Here is an 18,526-nt window from a genome sequence, read left to right as displayed (position 1 = left end):
GACATTACTAAAGTAGGAGACTAAGCAGACTAAGTGGAACAATAGATCACATTGGAACTGTCCTGAATGTAGTGGAAATAATATCGTCATTAAGTAATGAACAATTGCTTTCCAGACACTACAATTATTCACAAGGAATTTTATCGATACATATTTTATTAATAAAAGTGTAATATCTTAATAATGAAGTTTAATGTTATCTGTATTAGTAGCTGTATTACAGGTAATGCATGCACAGACTTTATTATACTATAATGAATTTTCAGGTATCCCGGGGACAGAACTGAAATGAAGGAAATACATATACAAATACATATGAATAGATTTGTTGTATTATTTAATATGATTTGACTCTACACTTGTGTTTCTCAGGAGACAGCATTAATATTGGGGATTTGCGGATACAGATAATAAGTTGTACTACACAGGCAAATGTATGGTTACCTTAATGAAAAAAACTCTTATCATTACCCTTTTCAACATTATTATTTAAGACAGTCTTTCAGAACAGTATTCTGGTATTAGTGGCTATAGTCTAATTTTAACGGTGGTGAAACAGGTGAAATGTGCGAAAAGAATTGGAGATGGAACAGGAGACTCATCCAGTCGATAGAAAGCTTGGGTAGGACTGCACAAACACCGTGCCAGTGCTTAGTAGCGTCATTTAAAAACAACGTGGTTTAACGATATCAACTGCTCTACTGTGAGCTCAGCTCCACAACTTGTAATACATTGCCCACATTTTCAAATTAAATTTTTAATGTTTTCTACGTGTATGTAATTAGTACTTTTTTTGTTTTAACTGATTTAAAATAGAATATTTATAAAACAGACAAAGGGTTTATGTGTCGCACTGAAATTCACACACAAGTAAGGAAAGATATCGCGCTTAGGAAGAAATCCAGAGTGAAGACGCCAGCGATTGAAAACAGCCACATACATGCGAGGTACTGTACTGTATGTGCTCTACCACTGAACTAAACTCCCGACAAGTACTGTATCTTTATCTGCGGCACTTTGTTTAAGGAAGAGTGAGGAGTCTACAAGCCTAGAAAATGTTAGAAGAATTCAGAACAAGAGGCTCTGCTTCACCGTTTACTCAGCTTTTGCTGGACAACTAAGTAAATGAAAAATGTTCACTTTTTGATTAAAGAACATAAAAAATACCTTTCTTCCAGCCAGATTCAAACCAGAGAACAAAGAGTTCCCAGCTGTTTCCACTATATTCCTCCGCTCTTACAACTGAGTTATCGAAAACACAGGAAGCCCACCTTTTGTCTTACATAAAGCAGAATGTAGTGCAGCGTTCCTATTTATTTAAATCCCAGTTCGAAATCAAATCTCATTCCCATAGTCCTGTTTAGTTTGAATTTAAGCAGTTAACCAGGCTTCTACTGCATACACTCCCAGAGATATTACAAAATGTTTGAGGGACATCATTAGAGATAGAAATTAACTCTTTTTCTAGTGGGATCACATTAAACCTTTGTTTTGGATTGAGAACAGGATCATCGTGAGATTCAAAACACATCTGCCTTTGCTTCTTTCGACGACGAATGGATTATTGTGGTGCAAACATCGGTTCAAATCAAAACAAAATTGTACTATACAGTACTTCTGTTTCAGCTTCCAAAATTTAGCCTTAGTTGTAAAATTCCATATTAATATTCAATATTAAGTGGATTTAAACATGCACAGTAGAGAAACAGATTAAATCTCTTCCTCCCTGGGCCACTTGCCAGCTTCTCTCACTAAACCACCATTCTGTCTCTTCACAGCTGTTCCAAGACCCTCTTTCTGTCACACCTCTCTACATCTATTCTGACTTCACACCTCTTGATTGGCCTCTCTTTCTGTCCCCTGCTCCTGCCTCTCACTCCTCCTCTCTCCCAGCCTTTGTTCTCCCGCTACTTTACCTTTGCCTACTGCCCTGTCTCTCTCACACCTGAAGAAGGCTCCACAGCCAAAACCTTGTGTTCTCTTTCTTCTTTTTTTTTCAGCATGGAATAAACCTATCTGTCAGAAGTGTTTGACTGACAATTGAGCAATATGTGATTATCTCTTATTATTATTTTTACTTATTTAATGAACAGCAGTATTGCCACTCTTATAAGTGTAATATGATTATCAGCAGCAGCAGACTGATGGTCGTGTCTACAATAGTGACTAGTTGACAAGTTTGTAGCTCTGAGCAGTGGGACTCAGATCACACAGAAGACCTGTCTGTGTGTGATTCCACACCAGCCCTGGGATTCAGCGTCTCCCACACGTCTCTCATGGGGAGTCTTATAAATATACAGTTAAACAGAGTCTGATAACAGTTATATAGTTAATTAAATAATCAAACTGGCTGAGGAACTGAGAGATCGAGTGAAAATAAAACCAAGAGCTGCTCTTCAGGAGTCTGATCCTCCTGGCTTCTATTCTATGGAGATTCGTGTAAAACGCTTAAAAGCACTTATTATAGAGACCTGTACTCCTTCTCTTTCTCTTCTGCTCCACAGGAGTATGCTTTATAACGCATTATTCTGTGAAGTAAACATTTTTTTTCTGTTAGTGTTTAATGAATTTCATTTCTCGGTTTGTCATTCTCCTTCTCCTGCTGTTATGAATCGCTTCTCTTAATAGCCCGGTGTGTGTTGTTTTTGGAGATGTTATATCTGTAAGAAAAGCCCCCCGGGCTCCGGACAGAAGTCTCCTCCAGTTCTGCTCTGTCAGAAAGAGCGCTGTGATGTCACAGACACCAGGCAGAGCGCCGGAATCAGAGATCGAGACCGCGGGAGACGCACAGAGCGCACGGAGGAGAGTTATTGATCACTTATCTATCGACAAGCAATTAATTCAACTAAAAAAACGTAGAATAATCGATTAAGTTCACCGATTGGTGAGCACTGATTCTTTTCCCGTTCTTGACCCATTTTAAAATCTAGAAAAGAGTCAATATCTATTAATTAACATGCGTTTAGTGTTAATAATGTTCAATCTGAAATTAAAGAATGATTTGTTCAAATTATTATTTAGGAATTGTATCCTAGAGCTAGAAAATTATATTCAAAGTTAATAAATTTGTGTAAGTAACAGTTTAAATGCATTTTCCATTTGTTTACAAATCATAAGTATGGTAACCATGGCGACACGCGGCAGGTCACTGTGCCTGGCTAGGTGTCTCGCCTTCGTCACAAAGTGTGGTGTGACGTCACGGACAGCAACTAATACTAATGCCAGTGTATTTATGTGAATATTAGTGAGAGTACAACTGGTAGTTTTAATACTAATGCTAGTGTTCATGTGAGTATTAATGATGATAGCACTACTGATAATTTTAGTTTATCATAATGATAATATGGTCATATTAATGTTAATATAAAATTTAATTATAGAGTTACTGTTACAGTATTAACAGTAGCAGTAGTGTTAGTTTTAGTGATAGCATTACTGTTATTATAAGTGTTTGTAGAGTGTGTCTGTGAGTTTGTGGTGTTTGTGAGTGTGTGGTGTTTGTCATTGTGCAGGTGTGTGTCTGTTAGTGTGTGGGTGTGTGTCTGCAAGTGTATGTTGTCTATCAGTGTGTATGTGTGTGTCTGTGAATGTTTGCGAGTACTGTATGTGTGTGAGTGTCTGATTGTGTGTATAAATGTGCGTGGTGCCTGTGAGTGTGTGTTGTGTCTTTGTGTGCATCTGTGAATGTGTGTCTGTGAGTTTGTATCTGTGAGTGTGTGTAGTGTTTGTGTGAATGTGTGTGAGTGTGTGGTTGTGTGTCTGTCAGTATGTCATAATGTGTGTGAATGTGTGGGTGTATATCTGTCAGTGTGTGTGTAGGTGGGCTTGGGCTCCAATGCTGTGTCTGACAGAAGTGACCCATCAACAGGTGTTGAGGTCCAGAGTCGCTTGCAAATTTCTAGAGCACTTTATAACTTTCTAGAGTCCAGACCAACGAACAGAAATCTTTGAGTGCTGTGTTTTTATCACTATTAGTGTATGTGGTGTCTGTGGGTGTGTGGGTGTTTGTGAGTGTTTGATGTGTGTGGGTGTGTGTCCATGAGTATGTGTAGTGTCTGTGTGTCTATGTGAGTATTAATGATGATAGCACTACTGAATACTAGTATTCATGTGAGAATTAGTGATGATAGAGCTACTTTTAATTTTAGTTTTAATGTTAGTATTCATGTTAATATTAGTGATAATCATAGTGTTAGTGTCAGAATATTAATACTCATTGTCATGTTAGTTCTTTTGATAGTATTACTGTTATTATTGGTATTATTAGTGTACAACTAAGTTTGTGTTATTGTTAGTAATAATGATACCGTAAGCCTTAATTGCAATGTTACTGTTGTAATATTGGCAGTATTTGTGTAAGTGTTAGTTATAGTGTAACTGTAGGTAAGAGTGTAGGTAAGGCCCCGGCTGCCCTGTGATGGCTCGGCGAGGGCCTGTGGGTCGAACTGGAGGGGCTGCTCTAGGTTGAGGAGAGCCGGGTGCGGACCTGGGCTCAGAATGCGATGTCTTCCATCCAGCTGGACTGCCTGGAGTTGTACGATGAGGTCCTGGCCAAGTTTGGATCAGAGGCAGCATATGTGGGATTGGTGAGTCCCAGAAACCCCTCCCCCTTGTCCAGCTTGCACTGTGGTATTGGGGCGGTACAGGGGCTGGGGTGACTCTCCTGACCCCTCAGCTTTCCAAGATATCTGCATCACCCCACTCAACCTGGAAATCTCCCAGATCCAAGGGGAGAGATACAGGAGCTGGGCTGGGACTCCAGCCTGCTGTTATTTCAAGTGGTGACTGAAAGACACACCACTTACAGATCAACACTAGGGGACATCATAGAGTGGGTGGTGAGACTCTTGGTCATCGATGGCAACAGCGGGGTGACACCCCATCTCTCTATTGGCTCTATTAACAGTGGGGTGACCCCCCCTCCCCCTCTCTTTTGGCTTTAGAGATACCACAGTTCCACCCCTAGGCTGCATCTCCTGTCTGGCGCTGTGGAGGTATGATGATGATTCACTGTCTTTGTTCTCTCTCTCTGGTACAGGAGTTGGTACTGAGTTAGTGAAGTTTCACAGAGGATATGATAAGAAATTTTACCAAATCCCAAAATTAAAACAGTGAAGACAACAGACAACACAAGCTCATATAATGGAGGTTTGGTTTGACGACTGCAGACATGGTCAGGACATCTTGCCTGATTCTCTCTCCCCATTTTCCTAGGATTTTCCCTTCCAGGGCACAGGAATCATGAAGCAGGACAACTACGAAGAGGCGGTGGAGACACTGAAGTCCTACTTTGAAAACACGAAGGTCAGGTGTGAGTTCTCCGAGGTGAGCAAGTGCTTCCACCAGGTTGCAGCCGACATTGACGTCGACCTCATCCTGCAGAAGTACCTGGGAGTCCCTGTAGCTGAGGTCTGTGAATAGCAGGTTTATTTTTTCTCTTTGTAGTAGTCTTAGGACAGTTTGACCTGTTGTGGGACTCGGCAGGAACAGAAAGGTCTTCTGTGTGTCTTCAGTCTCCACAGCCCAGGAGACGCACGATCCAGGTGGGCGAGGCTGTTGAAGAAAACAAGCTGTCCATCCCTCCCTCTCCTGGATCTTGGCGCCCCTGGGCCCTCCCTCTTCGATCACCTGTGACCCTGCTGAGCTCAGAGAAACCCCTGTTGACTGTGCCATGCTGCCCCCATTAAGTTCCCTCCTCTAAGGAGTGTCAGAGCTCCTGAGCTTCCGAGACAGGTGAGAAGCGAACAGAACCTCTGTCCTTGTGTGGAGTTAACTGTACAGACTCTTATTGGACACACTGTATAGACTCACCTGTATGGACTCTAATTGGACACACTGTACAGACTCACATGTACAGACTCTTATAGGACACACTGTATAGACTGTATAGACTGTACAGGCTTTTATTAGGACTCACTATATAAACAGACCTGTTTAGACTCTTATTAAACACACTGTATAGACTCACCCCTGTACAAACACTTAAAAAACTGTATAGACACACTTGTCCAGGATCTTATTGGACAAACTGTGCAGACTCACCTGGTGAAACTCAGTACATGTGGACCTTATAGAATTAGAAGTGAAGGGTGTCTCCATTACCAAGGTCTGCTGTGTGTCTTCAGCCTCCACAGCCCATTATCCAGGTGGAATAGGCTTTCAAAGAGAACCAGCTGTCCACCCCTTCCTTTCCTGGACCTAAGTATTAGTGCCCCTGGGCCCTCCCTCTACACTCACCTGTGACGCCGCTGAGCTCATTAAACTCCCTGCCGACTGCTCCATGCTGCCCCCTCTGTCCTTGTGTAGAGTCAACTGTGCAGACTCTTATTACAGTCACAATGCATGTACTGAGGGTATATTAAGAATAAGAAGAACTGACCCCAACACCAAAAGACCTGTGTCTGTCTTCAGTGTCCAAGTGTAAAGAGGCGTGCTTTCCAAGTCAGCCCTGAAAAAGATGAAGAGGACAACATGTCCACCTCTTCTAATCCTGACACTGACCTGCCCCAGGTCACTGCCCCACTGTCCACCCAGCTGCCTGTCCCCAGACCCCTCCCTCGCCTCCCTCCCATCACCTCCCAGGAGAAGACTGAGGTGAAGAAGACTAAGAAAAAGAAGAAGACGAGGCAGAGGAATCAGGAGAGTCAGGAAGGTCCAAGTCCTGAAGAGAGGCCTCCAGAGTTGCTGAAAGTCAGAACACAGGTGCTGAGACACCTAGGAGAGGTTCTAGGAGAGGTGAGGAGTGAACCTTTACTGTGGTGTCCAGTCAGTGTGTCTGTATTAACCCCTCTCTCTCAGTGCAATGTTCATGTACTGGAGTGTCCAGTCAGTGTGTCTGTATTAACCCCTCTCTCTCTCAGTGCAGTGTTCATGTACTGGAGTGTCCAGTCAGTGTGTCTGTATTATCCTCTCTCTCTCAGTGCAGTGTTAATGTACTGGAGTGTCCAGTCAGTATGTCTATATTAACTCCTCTCTCTCAAAGCAGGTCAGCTCCTCCCATTCCTTCACCAAGATGCTGTGCTGTTCCGAGGTCGATGAGGATAAGAGCAACACTACAGAGCTGAAGAGATGGAAGGAGCCGCAAGAGGGCAAAAGGACAGCGGCACCAGTGGAGAAAGTCAGGAATGTCCGGGTTGGGAGGCACCGGTCCCTGAACACACAGGAGCGGGATAAGGAGAGGAGGCAGAAGCAGGAAGGGTGGTTGATGGATCGGAGACAGGAGCTGCAGGAGGAGAAGGAGAGGAGGAAGCTGGAGGAGGAGAGGATGAAGGTGGAGGAGAAGAGGAGGAAGGTGTTTGAAAAACAGGAGAGAAAATGGGAGAAGGAGGGAGAGGACAGGAGGCAGATGCTGGAGAAGGAGAAGAGGAGACGGGAGAAGAAGGAGGAGCAGAGGAGGAAGACTGAGGAGAAGCAGGAGAGGAGACGCACCAAGGCAGCAGATGCAATTAGGAGGACCATGAACAAGGAGGAGCGGAGACGTGCCCAGGAGGCGGAGGAGAACAGGAGGGAGCAGCAGAAGCAGGAGGTGAGATGGGAGAAGAAGGAGCAGAAGAGGTGGAAGGCCTACGCTCGGGGGCTGGAGAAACGCCTGCAGCAGGAGGAGGAGAGGAGGCAGAAGGAGAAGGAGGAATGGAGGTGAGCTCAGGAGGAGTAGAGGGGGAATCAGCTGAAGGAGGAGAATAAGAAACGAGCAAAGGAGGAAAAGGAGAGAAGGAGATTTTGGGAAGAGGAGGAGAGGCAACAGGCAAAGGAGAAGAAGGAGAGGAGGAAACTGTTGGAGAAGCAGGAGAAGAAACAAGCAAAAGAGGAGACGGAGAGGAGGAGAGTTTGTGAAAAGGAGGTAAAGAAACAGCTGAAGAAGGAGGAGGAAAGGAGGAGAGTTTTGGAGAAGCAACAATTGAAGGAGAAGATGGAGAGCTGGAGAGTTTTGGAAAAATAGTGTGCCCCAGAGTCCAGACGCTGTCAGGTGAGTTATTATAAATAAGATGCAGGAGTACACCCTTTACCAACCTGGACTAACCTTTGTCATTAGTTTCAACCTAATTTCACACCAGCAAATAAATACTGACTGGGAGAGAAGAGGTATCTGACAGGCCAATCTGTGTCAGAGCCATTACTGACCTGCTCGTCTGTTCACAGGGAGACTCCTCTCTGATGAAACGCCCTCTGGATACAGAGATCCAGGGGACATTGAGGGAGACCCCACTTCAGGTAAAGGGGACTACAGACAGGGGACTCAGTGTGGGTGAGGTTGTTCAGGGATGGGATCCACACTGACACTGTGACCTGAGTCCACTTCACTCCACTGTTTCCACAGTGACACTGTGACCTGAGTCCACTTCACTCCACACTCTCCTCAATGTCTGTATCTGCAGCTTGTGTTTTACAAAAGGGAGGCTTGAACATCCCACTTCTTTCTTCTTTCTACAATTTGATGTTTCAGAAATAAGAAATTAAACCATTCCTTGATGTAAATTCTGAATGTAACACTTTTGATGGGAAAGATTTTTTATTACTTTTATTGAAGTTTTTTTGCAATAAACTTTTTAGAACCATTTTATGTGCTTATAATGTCTAATTTATTATATTAAAACTATCAATTAAAAATGAAGGAGCTCTTGGCAACTCACAATGAAAATATCAACCCCAATGGAAAGGGAAACTTAAATGTTTGTTAGTAATATGTATACATTGGACCACACAGAGGAGAAAAGCCACTGTGGACAAATCCAGACACAACATGAGACATCCTGACTGTTATTTACATTTCCCTACAAATCAAGAGAAATTAAGGGTCCTTGTCCTGCAAGAAGGGACGGCTCGTTGAAATATACAGCATCGCTACCTCACTTAAAACTGCAGAAATATTAACTACAGATTGTTACAAAGGCATTTGGGTTCAAATGACAGGAAAGATGAAAGTTCAAACAATTCACACTTTGACAGGTGTGACAAAATGACATTAGACAACTTACGATCATGAAATTCACTTCCTAAAATGATATCACAATGTTTTTGGACTGTGGGAGGAAACTGCAGCACCTGGCAGAAACTCCAAACAAACATGGGGAGAACATACAAACTCCACTCAGATAGAACAACAGGTCAGGAAATAAATACAGAGCTCCAGCACTGCGTGGCAGCAATGTTAGCCACAGTTGCACCTGTAAAATAAGAATACTTCCAGAACAGCAGCATATAGTGTAAAACAATATTTTATAAACTTTCAGTCTGGATCTTTAAAAATTCATATAATTTTTTGTCAGCTGAAAATGTTAGGCTACCTGCTTTTAGGGGGGGGGGGGATAATTTTTCAAATTTACGTCGATATTAAAATAACATATTTCCACATATAAATACAATTATAATAAAATATACAAAAAAAAGCCTTATTTTCTTTAATGAGATGAGTTCTACAATACTGATACAGTATTGTACAAAATGGTATGATCTGAAGAATCGCCAGAGCACAATGTATCAATTTGGGTGACACTAACAGAAGAGGGACACAACATGTAAATCCACAAGGTTTATTTTCAACAACAAAAATGTGCTTGAAAATAATTTGACAAGGAGGAAATCTTTCATGCATGGATACCAATATTTCCCCAGTAGGTTAAAATGCAGCAGGGAACAGTATAACGAAGGTCAGTGTCACTTGATATTGCATCACAGAGGCTGATCTCTTCTTCATTATATCCACCACTTCCAGAAAGCCAGTACACATAATTGTGAGGGTTTAAATTCAGAGGGAAAAATAATTCTCTAAATTAAATTTTATGCTGCACAGAGAGCCTCACGTGTATGTGGTCAGGTAGCTCAGTTGGATCGATTGTCATTCTAATAACTCCACGGTTGTGGGTTTGATCCCTTACAGGCCAGGAGATCTCCTTATCTTTTGCCAAAACCATTTGATCTTTCAGTCCATGGTGAAATTTATTGTGTTGAAAAGATGCCACAAACTGTAGACAAATGCTAGTGCTGCAGGCGAAGAGGAAATCATTCAAAGATTTATGAGTTTCTTATGTGGAGCGAAAATAAAGTGTCACCATTTGCATATGTGAGGCTTCCAAATCGGCTCTCTGTAAAGACGCTCAAATCAGGCGTGTAGAAAGAGCACCGTTAAACACCATCGGGAGTGCAGAACATGTGATAAAAGTGTTCTTTAAACAAAAAGTGAAAAGAGTGAATTTGTCTTTCACTTAGACGTTCATCGAAAGCTCAGTAAACGATAAAGCGTGTTTACTGAGCGAGAGACTCGTGTTCTGAATTCTCATCAGATTAACCGGTAATACAGCTACTAATAAAGGTTTGGATTAATCTTAATTATTAATAAATTACACTTTTTTTAATAAAGACATGTATTGATCAAATTCATTGTGAATAGTTGTGGTGTCTAGAAAACAATTTTAGCTAAATATTTCAAGCGAGTGGTGAATACTGTATGTTCGTTACTTTGTGACCATATTATTTCCACTACATTCAGAACAGTTCAAAAGCGATCAACTGTTCCACTACTGAGCTACTTAAACCCTGTGAAGAGGTGGTTTAAGTTAGTCTCCTACATCAGTAAGATCTAATGGGCAGCAGATGTTATTTTAGGTTTGTTGCAATTGAGAACAGGTTTAGTACAGAGCTACTGACAAATTTCAGCAGCCAGGTTCGTAGCAATGACCTGTTGTAGGGTCATTGCCAATCAGCCACAAGAAAAAAAAACAGCATTTGTGCCTTTATTAAAAAAAGGAAAAACAGAGTAGTAGTTCATGTGGTAATTTCAGGTACAATGTAAGAACTTAAGTTAACAAGTCCCACAGTAATGCGTGGGGTCCTTTCAATAGAAACAAAAATACTTGTAACCCAAAAACACAACAACCACAATGCGAGAAGCCTTCCGGGAACCTTGGTAAATCACTGTAGTAGTCTAACGACTACAGAAAATAAAATAAAAAAATACTTAAGGGAAAACAAAAAGAACATTAAAAAAAATCTGGGAAACAACGAAAAACACAGAATCTAATGTGAGAGCTTTTTCAAGTCTTTGGTACCCCATACTTTGGCTTCCTTAGTCCCAGTAGACCTCTCCTCTATCTATCTGTGTACAGATCAGCTGGGGGTCCACAGCTGATGGGAATTTAAGTAGTGACGTGCGTCAGCTGCAAAGGAAAAAGTATAGGTTTATTCCATGCTGAAAAGAGAAGATAACACAACATGGACCCTTCTTTGGGTGTGACGTGGAATAAACCTTTATCTGTTTCTTTGATGTTAATTTAGATCGGATCTCCAGCAAATACCTAACAGGCTACAATCCCGTTAGATAAGGTGTTAAGGACGACCTATAAGTAGCAGTATCTAAAGTGGACAGTTGCTTTCAGTAGCTAAAGACAGGCTACACTGCTCCAGGTGAAGCTCAAACTCACAACCTCGGCATGACTCCGCTGTGCACTGCTGTGTAAGTACCGCGCGCTGACCAATTGCACCACTGGAGCCACGTAGACTACTTTCCCTTCACACACTGATGTTGCACAAACACAGGGTGAAAACGATTTCGGCATGTTTTCCGTCTCTCCGTGGGAGAAAGGGACAGTAAAAGAGCGAGGAAACTACAAGGGAAGAAAATGAAAAAATAGTGCTCACTGCAAAAGAGGGAGGAGAGAGATGGTCAGACACGTAAATCAGCCTGGCGGATTTACACTACAAATTTGTCATTTGTAGTGACATTTATGAGTCTTCATGTGTCTGAAACTGTCGTGTTTGTATTTTCATTTAAAAAATCCAGTAAACTTGAATAAGAAAGAAGGCACACTGCACATCTGCGGAACATCACGTCCGGGTTTACAGTGACATCAGAGATTGAAAGCAAAGTCATTTTTTATTAAAAGTTCAAGGAAACCTAAATATGTTTGCTAGAAGTATTTCAGAATCACAGTGAAATGTAGTACAATTGCTGCACAGATCTGCAGTCTGCAATTAGAATACGGTTTGTGCGTTGTATAAAATATGCCATTCAAAACTTTTCTAAAACTGCAGAGATACATTTCGGAATGCGTCTTCCTGTAAAAATAAAATATCTATTTTATTTGACGGGCGGTATAAGCAGAGTCTGAAGCCAGCTCCACAGAAGAACTATATTCAGTGGGCCAAAAAAGTGAGTATTTCACTAAGTGAACAATTACTGAACATCATAATCATATTTGTTTTACTTCTCCTGCATTGCAATTCGGCACAAAGATTTTTTTAATTTATTTTCAAAATGTATTAGCCTTGATGGGAAAGAAAGCAAACTGTGGGTGCGGTGGCCAAGTGGTAGGGAGTCGGTCTCGTAAGCCGAAGAGCGCGGGTTCAAACCCTGTCCGTGCCTGGTTTGCTTACCACAACATACCTTTATCTAAATTGTCAATTGTCTTGCAATGTAGAAATCTCTGTAATATTAAGAAAAGAAAAGTAATTAATAATCCTTTGCCAAAGTAACGTGTATCCTCCACTGCTTGACAGGATGGCTGAGTGGTCTTAGGTGCCAGCTTCAAGAACTCAATCGTGTGTAGTGACAGTTGTTATTCACAACCCGGATTTCTATGGAAGCCCGTTTCCGCCAGGGAGTAAAAAAAAACCGCTATGGTATCTCAGAAATCCGACTTAGCAACTCAGAATTCCGACTTTATATCTCACATTTGGGACTTCGAAATAGCCCATATTTCAATGTCTGTCCTTTTGTTATTGTAACGGATTCGGGTTCTAGGGCTTGTGCCCTCGCAGCTCCCACCCTAGTTCGTGCCTCACTGCATTGGCTCGAACCCAGGTCTTGCCAGCTGAGCTAAAGTAGACCTTTTTTTAAGTAAAAAAGGACATACAATGAGATACCATAGCGCGTTTTTTTTACTCCCTGGCGGAAACGGGCTTCCATAGATTTCCCTTCATGTTCATTAAGATGTGTAATTTGTCTGTTGCTTATATAAGAACAGTTTCTTCAAAAGTTCTGTCAATTAACAGTGGAGAGCTAGCCGATGTACGTTTTCATGAAAACTCTCTTTAAGGCGATTACAAGTATCTTGAGCAAATCTGCGTCATATTTAAAAAAAAAAAGTTTAGCTCAAGATGCAACAGGAGTATAAATGAATTCTCCCGCCCTACATTCCAAGATATGGAATCTTATTTTTCTTGAAGTTTCTGATGTTGGTCGTTATTGGAAATTGCCCGGTGATATCGACTCAGGTACTCAGTTGTTACGTGCTGTAATTCGATACATGCAAAGCATTTATATTCCCTCAAATTATTAATAAGGTCAATAATGTATTAAACATTACATGCCACTTTTTCTCTAGATGATGTTCACAATGGAACAGTGAGAAAGTCGTGCCTAGATGTCCTTGAACCAGCACACTATAATTTTAGTCCCGACCTGACCGCACTGAGCAATGGTAAGACAGAGACTCCAACGGGTCGGTTTTCTCCTTTTACAGTTTTTGGGAAAAAAATAATCTGCACTTTTAAGCAAGTATTTTATTTCAAATTTTGCAAAGTGTAAGTTTTTCTTGAAAAACGTTGTTTCAGAAAGAAACTGAATTGACGGGAATAGCCCTGTCAGTAGAATATCTAACTTTTCATCTGAGCTAGTTCTTCTGTGGAACAGGCTTCAGAACTCTACAGATGCAGCCATTCAAAATGCGCGGTAAAAACCCGCGGTACAGTAACCTACCCACAAGCCACCGCGGGGCACTGGAGGGTACCGCAGGGCAAGTGATTGGCTGGCCAAAATGACCGACAGGGGCACTCGTGGTGCATTGGTTGGTAGTGCAAAGATTTAATCATTTAATGTCTTTACTGTGCACATTTTAATCCGCTTAGTTTTGAATATTTATATGGATTTTACCACTAAAGGGAAATTTTAGTAGCTGACCATAAAAAGAAGAGGAGCATAACGCATCTGAAGGTCGATATTAATTTAGGAACATAAACATTACTGTATGTATGTAAACTGTACTGTGTATGGCTGGTCTTGGTAGTTTAAAGAAAAAAATACACACCAGTCTTCCATTTCTCCCTAAACATTTTAAGCATGAAAGTTTTATGAAACGGTACCCAAATATGCGATTGCTGTATAGAATGAATTTTAATTTAAAAAAATTATTTAACACGAACATTAAGCTGTTTACATCTTCCGCCTGAGAACAGTCACCCGTTGCTACCCAACGCAGAATGGTGATTGGCTGACACCATCTGACACCCCTCTGATTGGAGAAAAAAGACGTGCTGGTTTGCTATACATACTGTACCAGGAAGAGGATTTCTTTCTATTCAAAACGTGTATTTTAAAAGTTTAAGAAGTAAAAACCTTACAGCGTACACAGATTTCTAAACTGATCAGGGTCGTTATCTTTGTCTTATGCATAATAATGTTCACCGCTCTGTCCAGCAAATTAATAATAAACTTTATTTTATATAGCTTTTTAAACGAATAAGTAATTAGATTGCTCATAAACCTAATCACTTGCTTTTTCTTTTTATTTAGGCTCAGATTTCAACTATAGATCGTATTATTAATAACCATAATAACAACCAACCAACAAAAACAACCATATAAACATAATACCAACCAAAAACATAGATAACAACCACAATACAAAATCAAATAATCAAACCATTTTACTCTCGCAAAGTCCTCCAATTATCATAACCCCGCCCCTTATGCAAAACCAAACCTTCCTCCCATCCCAGTTTATCCTGTTTATCATAAACAAAATCCACCTCAATTTTCAACATAAAGCATTACACAAAATCAATACCTCAACACTCCATACTCAACAACGATAATTCACAAACAGCCAGAACATGTAACTACACATTCCCAAACAGACCTAATTTCCATAACCCCGCCCCTTATGCAAAACCAACATCCCTCCCCTGTTCTCTCTCTCCCCTGGCGGTTGTAATTGTTTTTATTTTCAAATAAATTTTAGCAAAGTCATGTATTTTAAAAATCTTAAGATTTTTATATTTATGTCTTTTTTTAGTGGTTTCATTAGTGACAAAGGCTAAACTTTCTTGGAAAAATGTCTTTTATGTAAACCATGTTTGCTATTAATTCATTCAGGGCTAAAATATGTTCATTGTCTTCTAATGAAAGAAGGGTTCCTTTCGCCGTAGTCGGGAGCCTAGCCTTTAACTAGTAAGTACTGTATTTACTGGGTTTTTGAGGGGGGGGGGGGGGGGTGTCTTTCGCTGGAAATCCCGCCTCCTACTTTGAAAATACCCCTGAAACCGGTTCAATTCGTCACAGCCAGCACTCCTGCAGAGAGTTGGGTTGTACTTCCAGTGTATACAGTACACGCGTTATGCTCTTCGTTAATGTCTGTGAAGTTTTATTTAATCTCTGAGCCATACTGATTCTTCTGGAAGCCAGTTTCCGCCAGGGAGTAAAAAAAAAAAACACACTATGGTATTCTCTCCAATGCAGTGCAGTTAAAAACATACCTCTGATGCTGCTCCTAAATGAATATCGTTTATGACCATCAGAAGCTTTATGCTCCTTTTCTTTTTTCCAGTGGATTGAACAGGGAGAGGCATTTCATTATGTACTTTTCACTGATGAAACAACAGTGGCTCTGGAACAGTTTTCAACCAAGTCGTTTTATAAAAAGGGGAGATATGTACACGTTACTGAAGCTAAAAGTTTAGCCTTTGTCACTAATGTAAACACTAAATAAAGACATATAGAAATCCCTACGTTACAGACTGTATATGGCTGGTATTGGTAGTTTAAAGAAAAAATACACACCAGTATTCCACTTTCTCCCTAAAAATTTTAAGCATCAGAGTCTTACATGTGGTTATTTCGAAAACGTTTGTACGTGCTCCTTCTTACCATGTTACTGTTTACTGTTACTGACCATATTAAGTTTAAGTGCCTGTGGGCACTTTTCCTGTCCGTGGGGGGTGGACCGTCTTTCATTAGAAGGTTAGTCTGTTCTACTCTGAGAATGTAGAGGGGGTGGAAAGTGCCCGCGGTCATTTAATTAGTATTAAAATCTTAGTTATCTTTCTAGTTCACAGGTTTGCATGCATAATTTAATTTTGAAAGCCACTGAGACATCAGGTACTACTGTTGTATTTATGAAAAAGAAACAAAACAAAAAACATACTAACAACTGTGCCATCCTACTCCTTAGTTAATACATTTTATTATTCATAAACAGTTAACATTGTTAGCAAAATATTTTGAATTATATTTAACCCTATTTTTTCTTTAGTTTTGTATTTAACTTATTATATGATAGTCAGACTTAATGTATATTAATGTATATTTGAACAATGAAAATATATTTTTACAAGATTTTACATTAAGCACTTAAAATTAATATGGTTAATAATAGTAAACTGTAACATGCTGTAACAAGATCGGTTAAACTGCGAAGAAAATCCTTTCAGAGAAAATGTTTCAGGTGTGAAGAACATAGATCTCCAATGCAATTTCAACCAAACCTGTTCCCACACACCCTGCCCCCACTACCATTAGAATATACACAAACATTTTAGCGTTTCATTCTGAGCAGAAGACCCTCACACCTGAAGAGTGCTGGCTGTGACGAATTAAACCGGTTTTACAGGTTTCAATCACAGACCATGTGACATGGGACTCAGTAAAGTAACACACAGCGCCACTGGATTTGATAATACTGTACCTAACCAAAATCCGCAATATGGAAACAGAACCTGTGTAATTGTTGATAGATGATGTACTCGTAACATTTTTTCAAGACGAACTACAACATTTAAAAAATGACTTGTATGTACTTGATATCTCTAATCAATCCACGGGTTCCAGCACAAAACGAAACTAAAACGCATACCGTTTCGCGCTTCTTATTAGTTGCTCAAAAGTAATTTGACCGTATGAAATGCATAATATAAACCTAGAAACATATACGTGAGCAGTACTTAAGCACTGTAGTATCGGTGTTAAGACATACCTCTCAAATACTGTAAATCAAGTTAAAAATATCTCAAGACCGATTCTGGTCATAATGAAACCATGTTTCATGTATGTTTTCTTTTTCATCTTGAAATAACTCATTTCTAAATACCTTTTTCACTGTTAACATCTTGTAGCAACTTTGCGACAAAATATACACTCTGACAGTTCATCCTGCTACCAACATTAAATAAAACAAATCTTAAGATTTCTATATTTATGTCTTTATTTAGTGGTTTCATTCGAAGCTTACAATGTTTAGGGAGAAATGGAATACTGGTGTGTATTTTTTTCTTTAAAGTATCGAGACCAGCCATATACTGTATGTTTATGTTAAGATTTCCCCTCAGTGGTAAAATTAGATATGAATATTCAATACTTAAACGGGCACAGTTAAGACATTAAATATACATATACATATTGTATACAGTACAGTTTGCATACGGTAATATGTTTATGTTACGCGATTAAAAAATAAATAAATAAAACTGAAAGGTCCAGCACTAGCTGGATTCAAACACACAACCTGCCAGTTGGTAGTCACGCACCTAGACCAGTAGGCTACAAGACAGCTCGCATAAGCAGGCAGGCGAAACAGCCCTACACAGCCCTGCCGCAGTACACGGATATAATCATACCGTTATTAAATTCTTGAGATACGCGATTCCATATTATATTCCCTTTTAATCAAATTCTAAAAGTATGCTTGTTGACTCCGGTATCACGTTAGTTAAAGACTTCGAAGCTTACAATGTTTAGGGAGAAATGGAATACTGGTGTGTATTTTTTTCTTTTCATGATAGGTGTCGCATTTTAAATAATTTTCATAGTTAGAAATTATGAAACGCCCTGTTAAAAGCAAGGAAGTTTTTATGCCTGTTGAAGTAAAACAAAATGCCTGACAAAGTATGGCTTGGACAGATTCCAAGTGCTTGTACAAATGTGCTAAAGAAATTATACTTTGAGTATACAGCTTGTCCAAAGTCATCCATTATTAATACTATTAGTAATATCTTCAGTAAAGGCTTTGATGCATAAATATTTCTGATAAAGGTAGGTTGTGTACTTTTGTCCAACTGAGCAATCTTGCTTTCATAAAATATACCAACATTTTAATGACTGATGATTAACATGCTGTAATACACAGTTCAAAATTAAAGGCTCAAATGCTGTACATGAGAGGTTAAGATCCCCCTGGCGGTTTTACAAGGCGACGCCGGATAGTTAGTCACGTGACACACGTGAACCGGTATGCCGCGAAATACCTCACCCATTTTGAATGGCTGCATCTGTATGTACAACGCCTTTGATGTCATTTTATTTTTACAGCAGACGCATCCGGAATGTTTTTTTTACTTTTTATTTGAACAACAAAATAGATTCAATATAAACAAGAGCACTTATAACATCAGTAGAATCGTCAAGGGTACATAAAATAATACAATTACACTTTCTGAAAACGATTAAACTAGGTAAATCAAGATAAGGTCCGCACAGCTTTAATGTTCTTAGATTTCAAAAGAGTCTGTAATTACCCTTTTTTGTCTATTTTGAACTATT

At 40.0% G+C, this 18,526-nt stretch overlaps 1 protein-coding gene and 1 non-coding gene across 2 annotated transcripts; one reads left to right on the top strand and one right to left on the bottom strand.

The window, feature by feature from the left end:
- The first annotated feature begins 6,471 nt into the window (after positions 1-6,471).
- Positions 6,472-7,639, top strand: LOC148811910 (uncharacterized). The gene is made up of 2 exons (XM_088908706.1): positions 6,472-6,735; positions 6,983-7,639. The coding sequence occupies exons 1-2, from the start codon at positions 6,472-6,474 to the stop codon at positions 7,637-7,639; spliced, it is 921 nt and encodes a 306-aa protein (XP_088764832.1).
- Positions 7,640-11,392: 3,753 nt separating this feature from the next.
- On the bottom strand, positions 11,393-11,486 carry trnav-uac (transfer RNA valine (anticodon UAC)). Its single transcript has 2 exons — positions 11,449-11,486; positions 11,393-11,428 (listed from the first exon to the last, which is right to left on the bottom strand). It is a non-coding gene; the product is annotated as a tRNA-Val (tRNA).
- Between the last annotated feature and the right edge of the window lie 7,040 nt (positions 11,487-18,526).

This window comes from Atractosteus spatula, assembly GCF_055471065.1.
Source record: "Atractosteus spatula isolate fAtrSpa1 chromosome 10 unlocalized genomic scaffold, fAtrSpa1.hap1 SUPER_10_unloc_6, whole genome shotgun sequence".
Taxonomy (NCBI): Eukaryota; Metazoa; Chordata; class Actinopteri; order Semionotiformes; family Lepisosteidae; genus Atractosteus; species Atractosteus spatula.
The sequence above is the reverse complement of the archived record's forward strand: the minus strand, read 5'-3'. Positions and strand labels throughout refer to the sequence as shown.

Bases quoted from the DNA above. Each gene is read 5' to 3' on its own strand.
- LOC148811910 (XM_088908706.1), top strand. From the start codon at position 6,472: ATGTCCACCTCTTCTAATCCTGACACTGACCTGCCCCAGGTCACTGCC. The intron at 6,736-6,982 runs GTGAGGAGTGAA...TCTCTCTCAAAG, and splicing joins TAGGAGAGGTTCTAGGAGAG to CAGGTCAGCTCCTCCCATTC.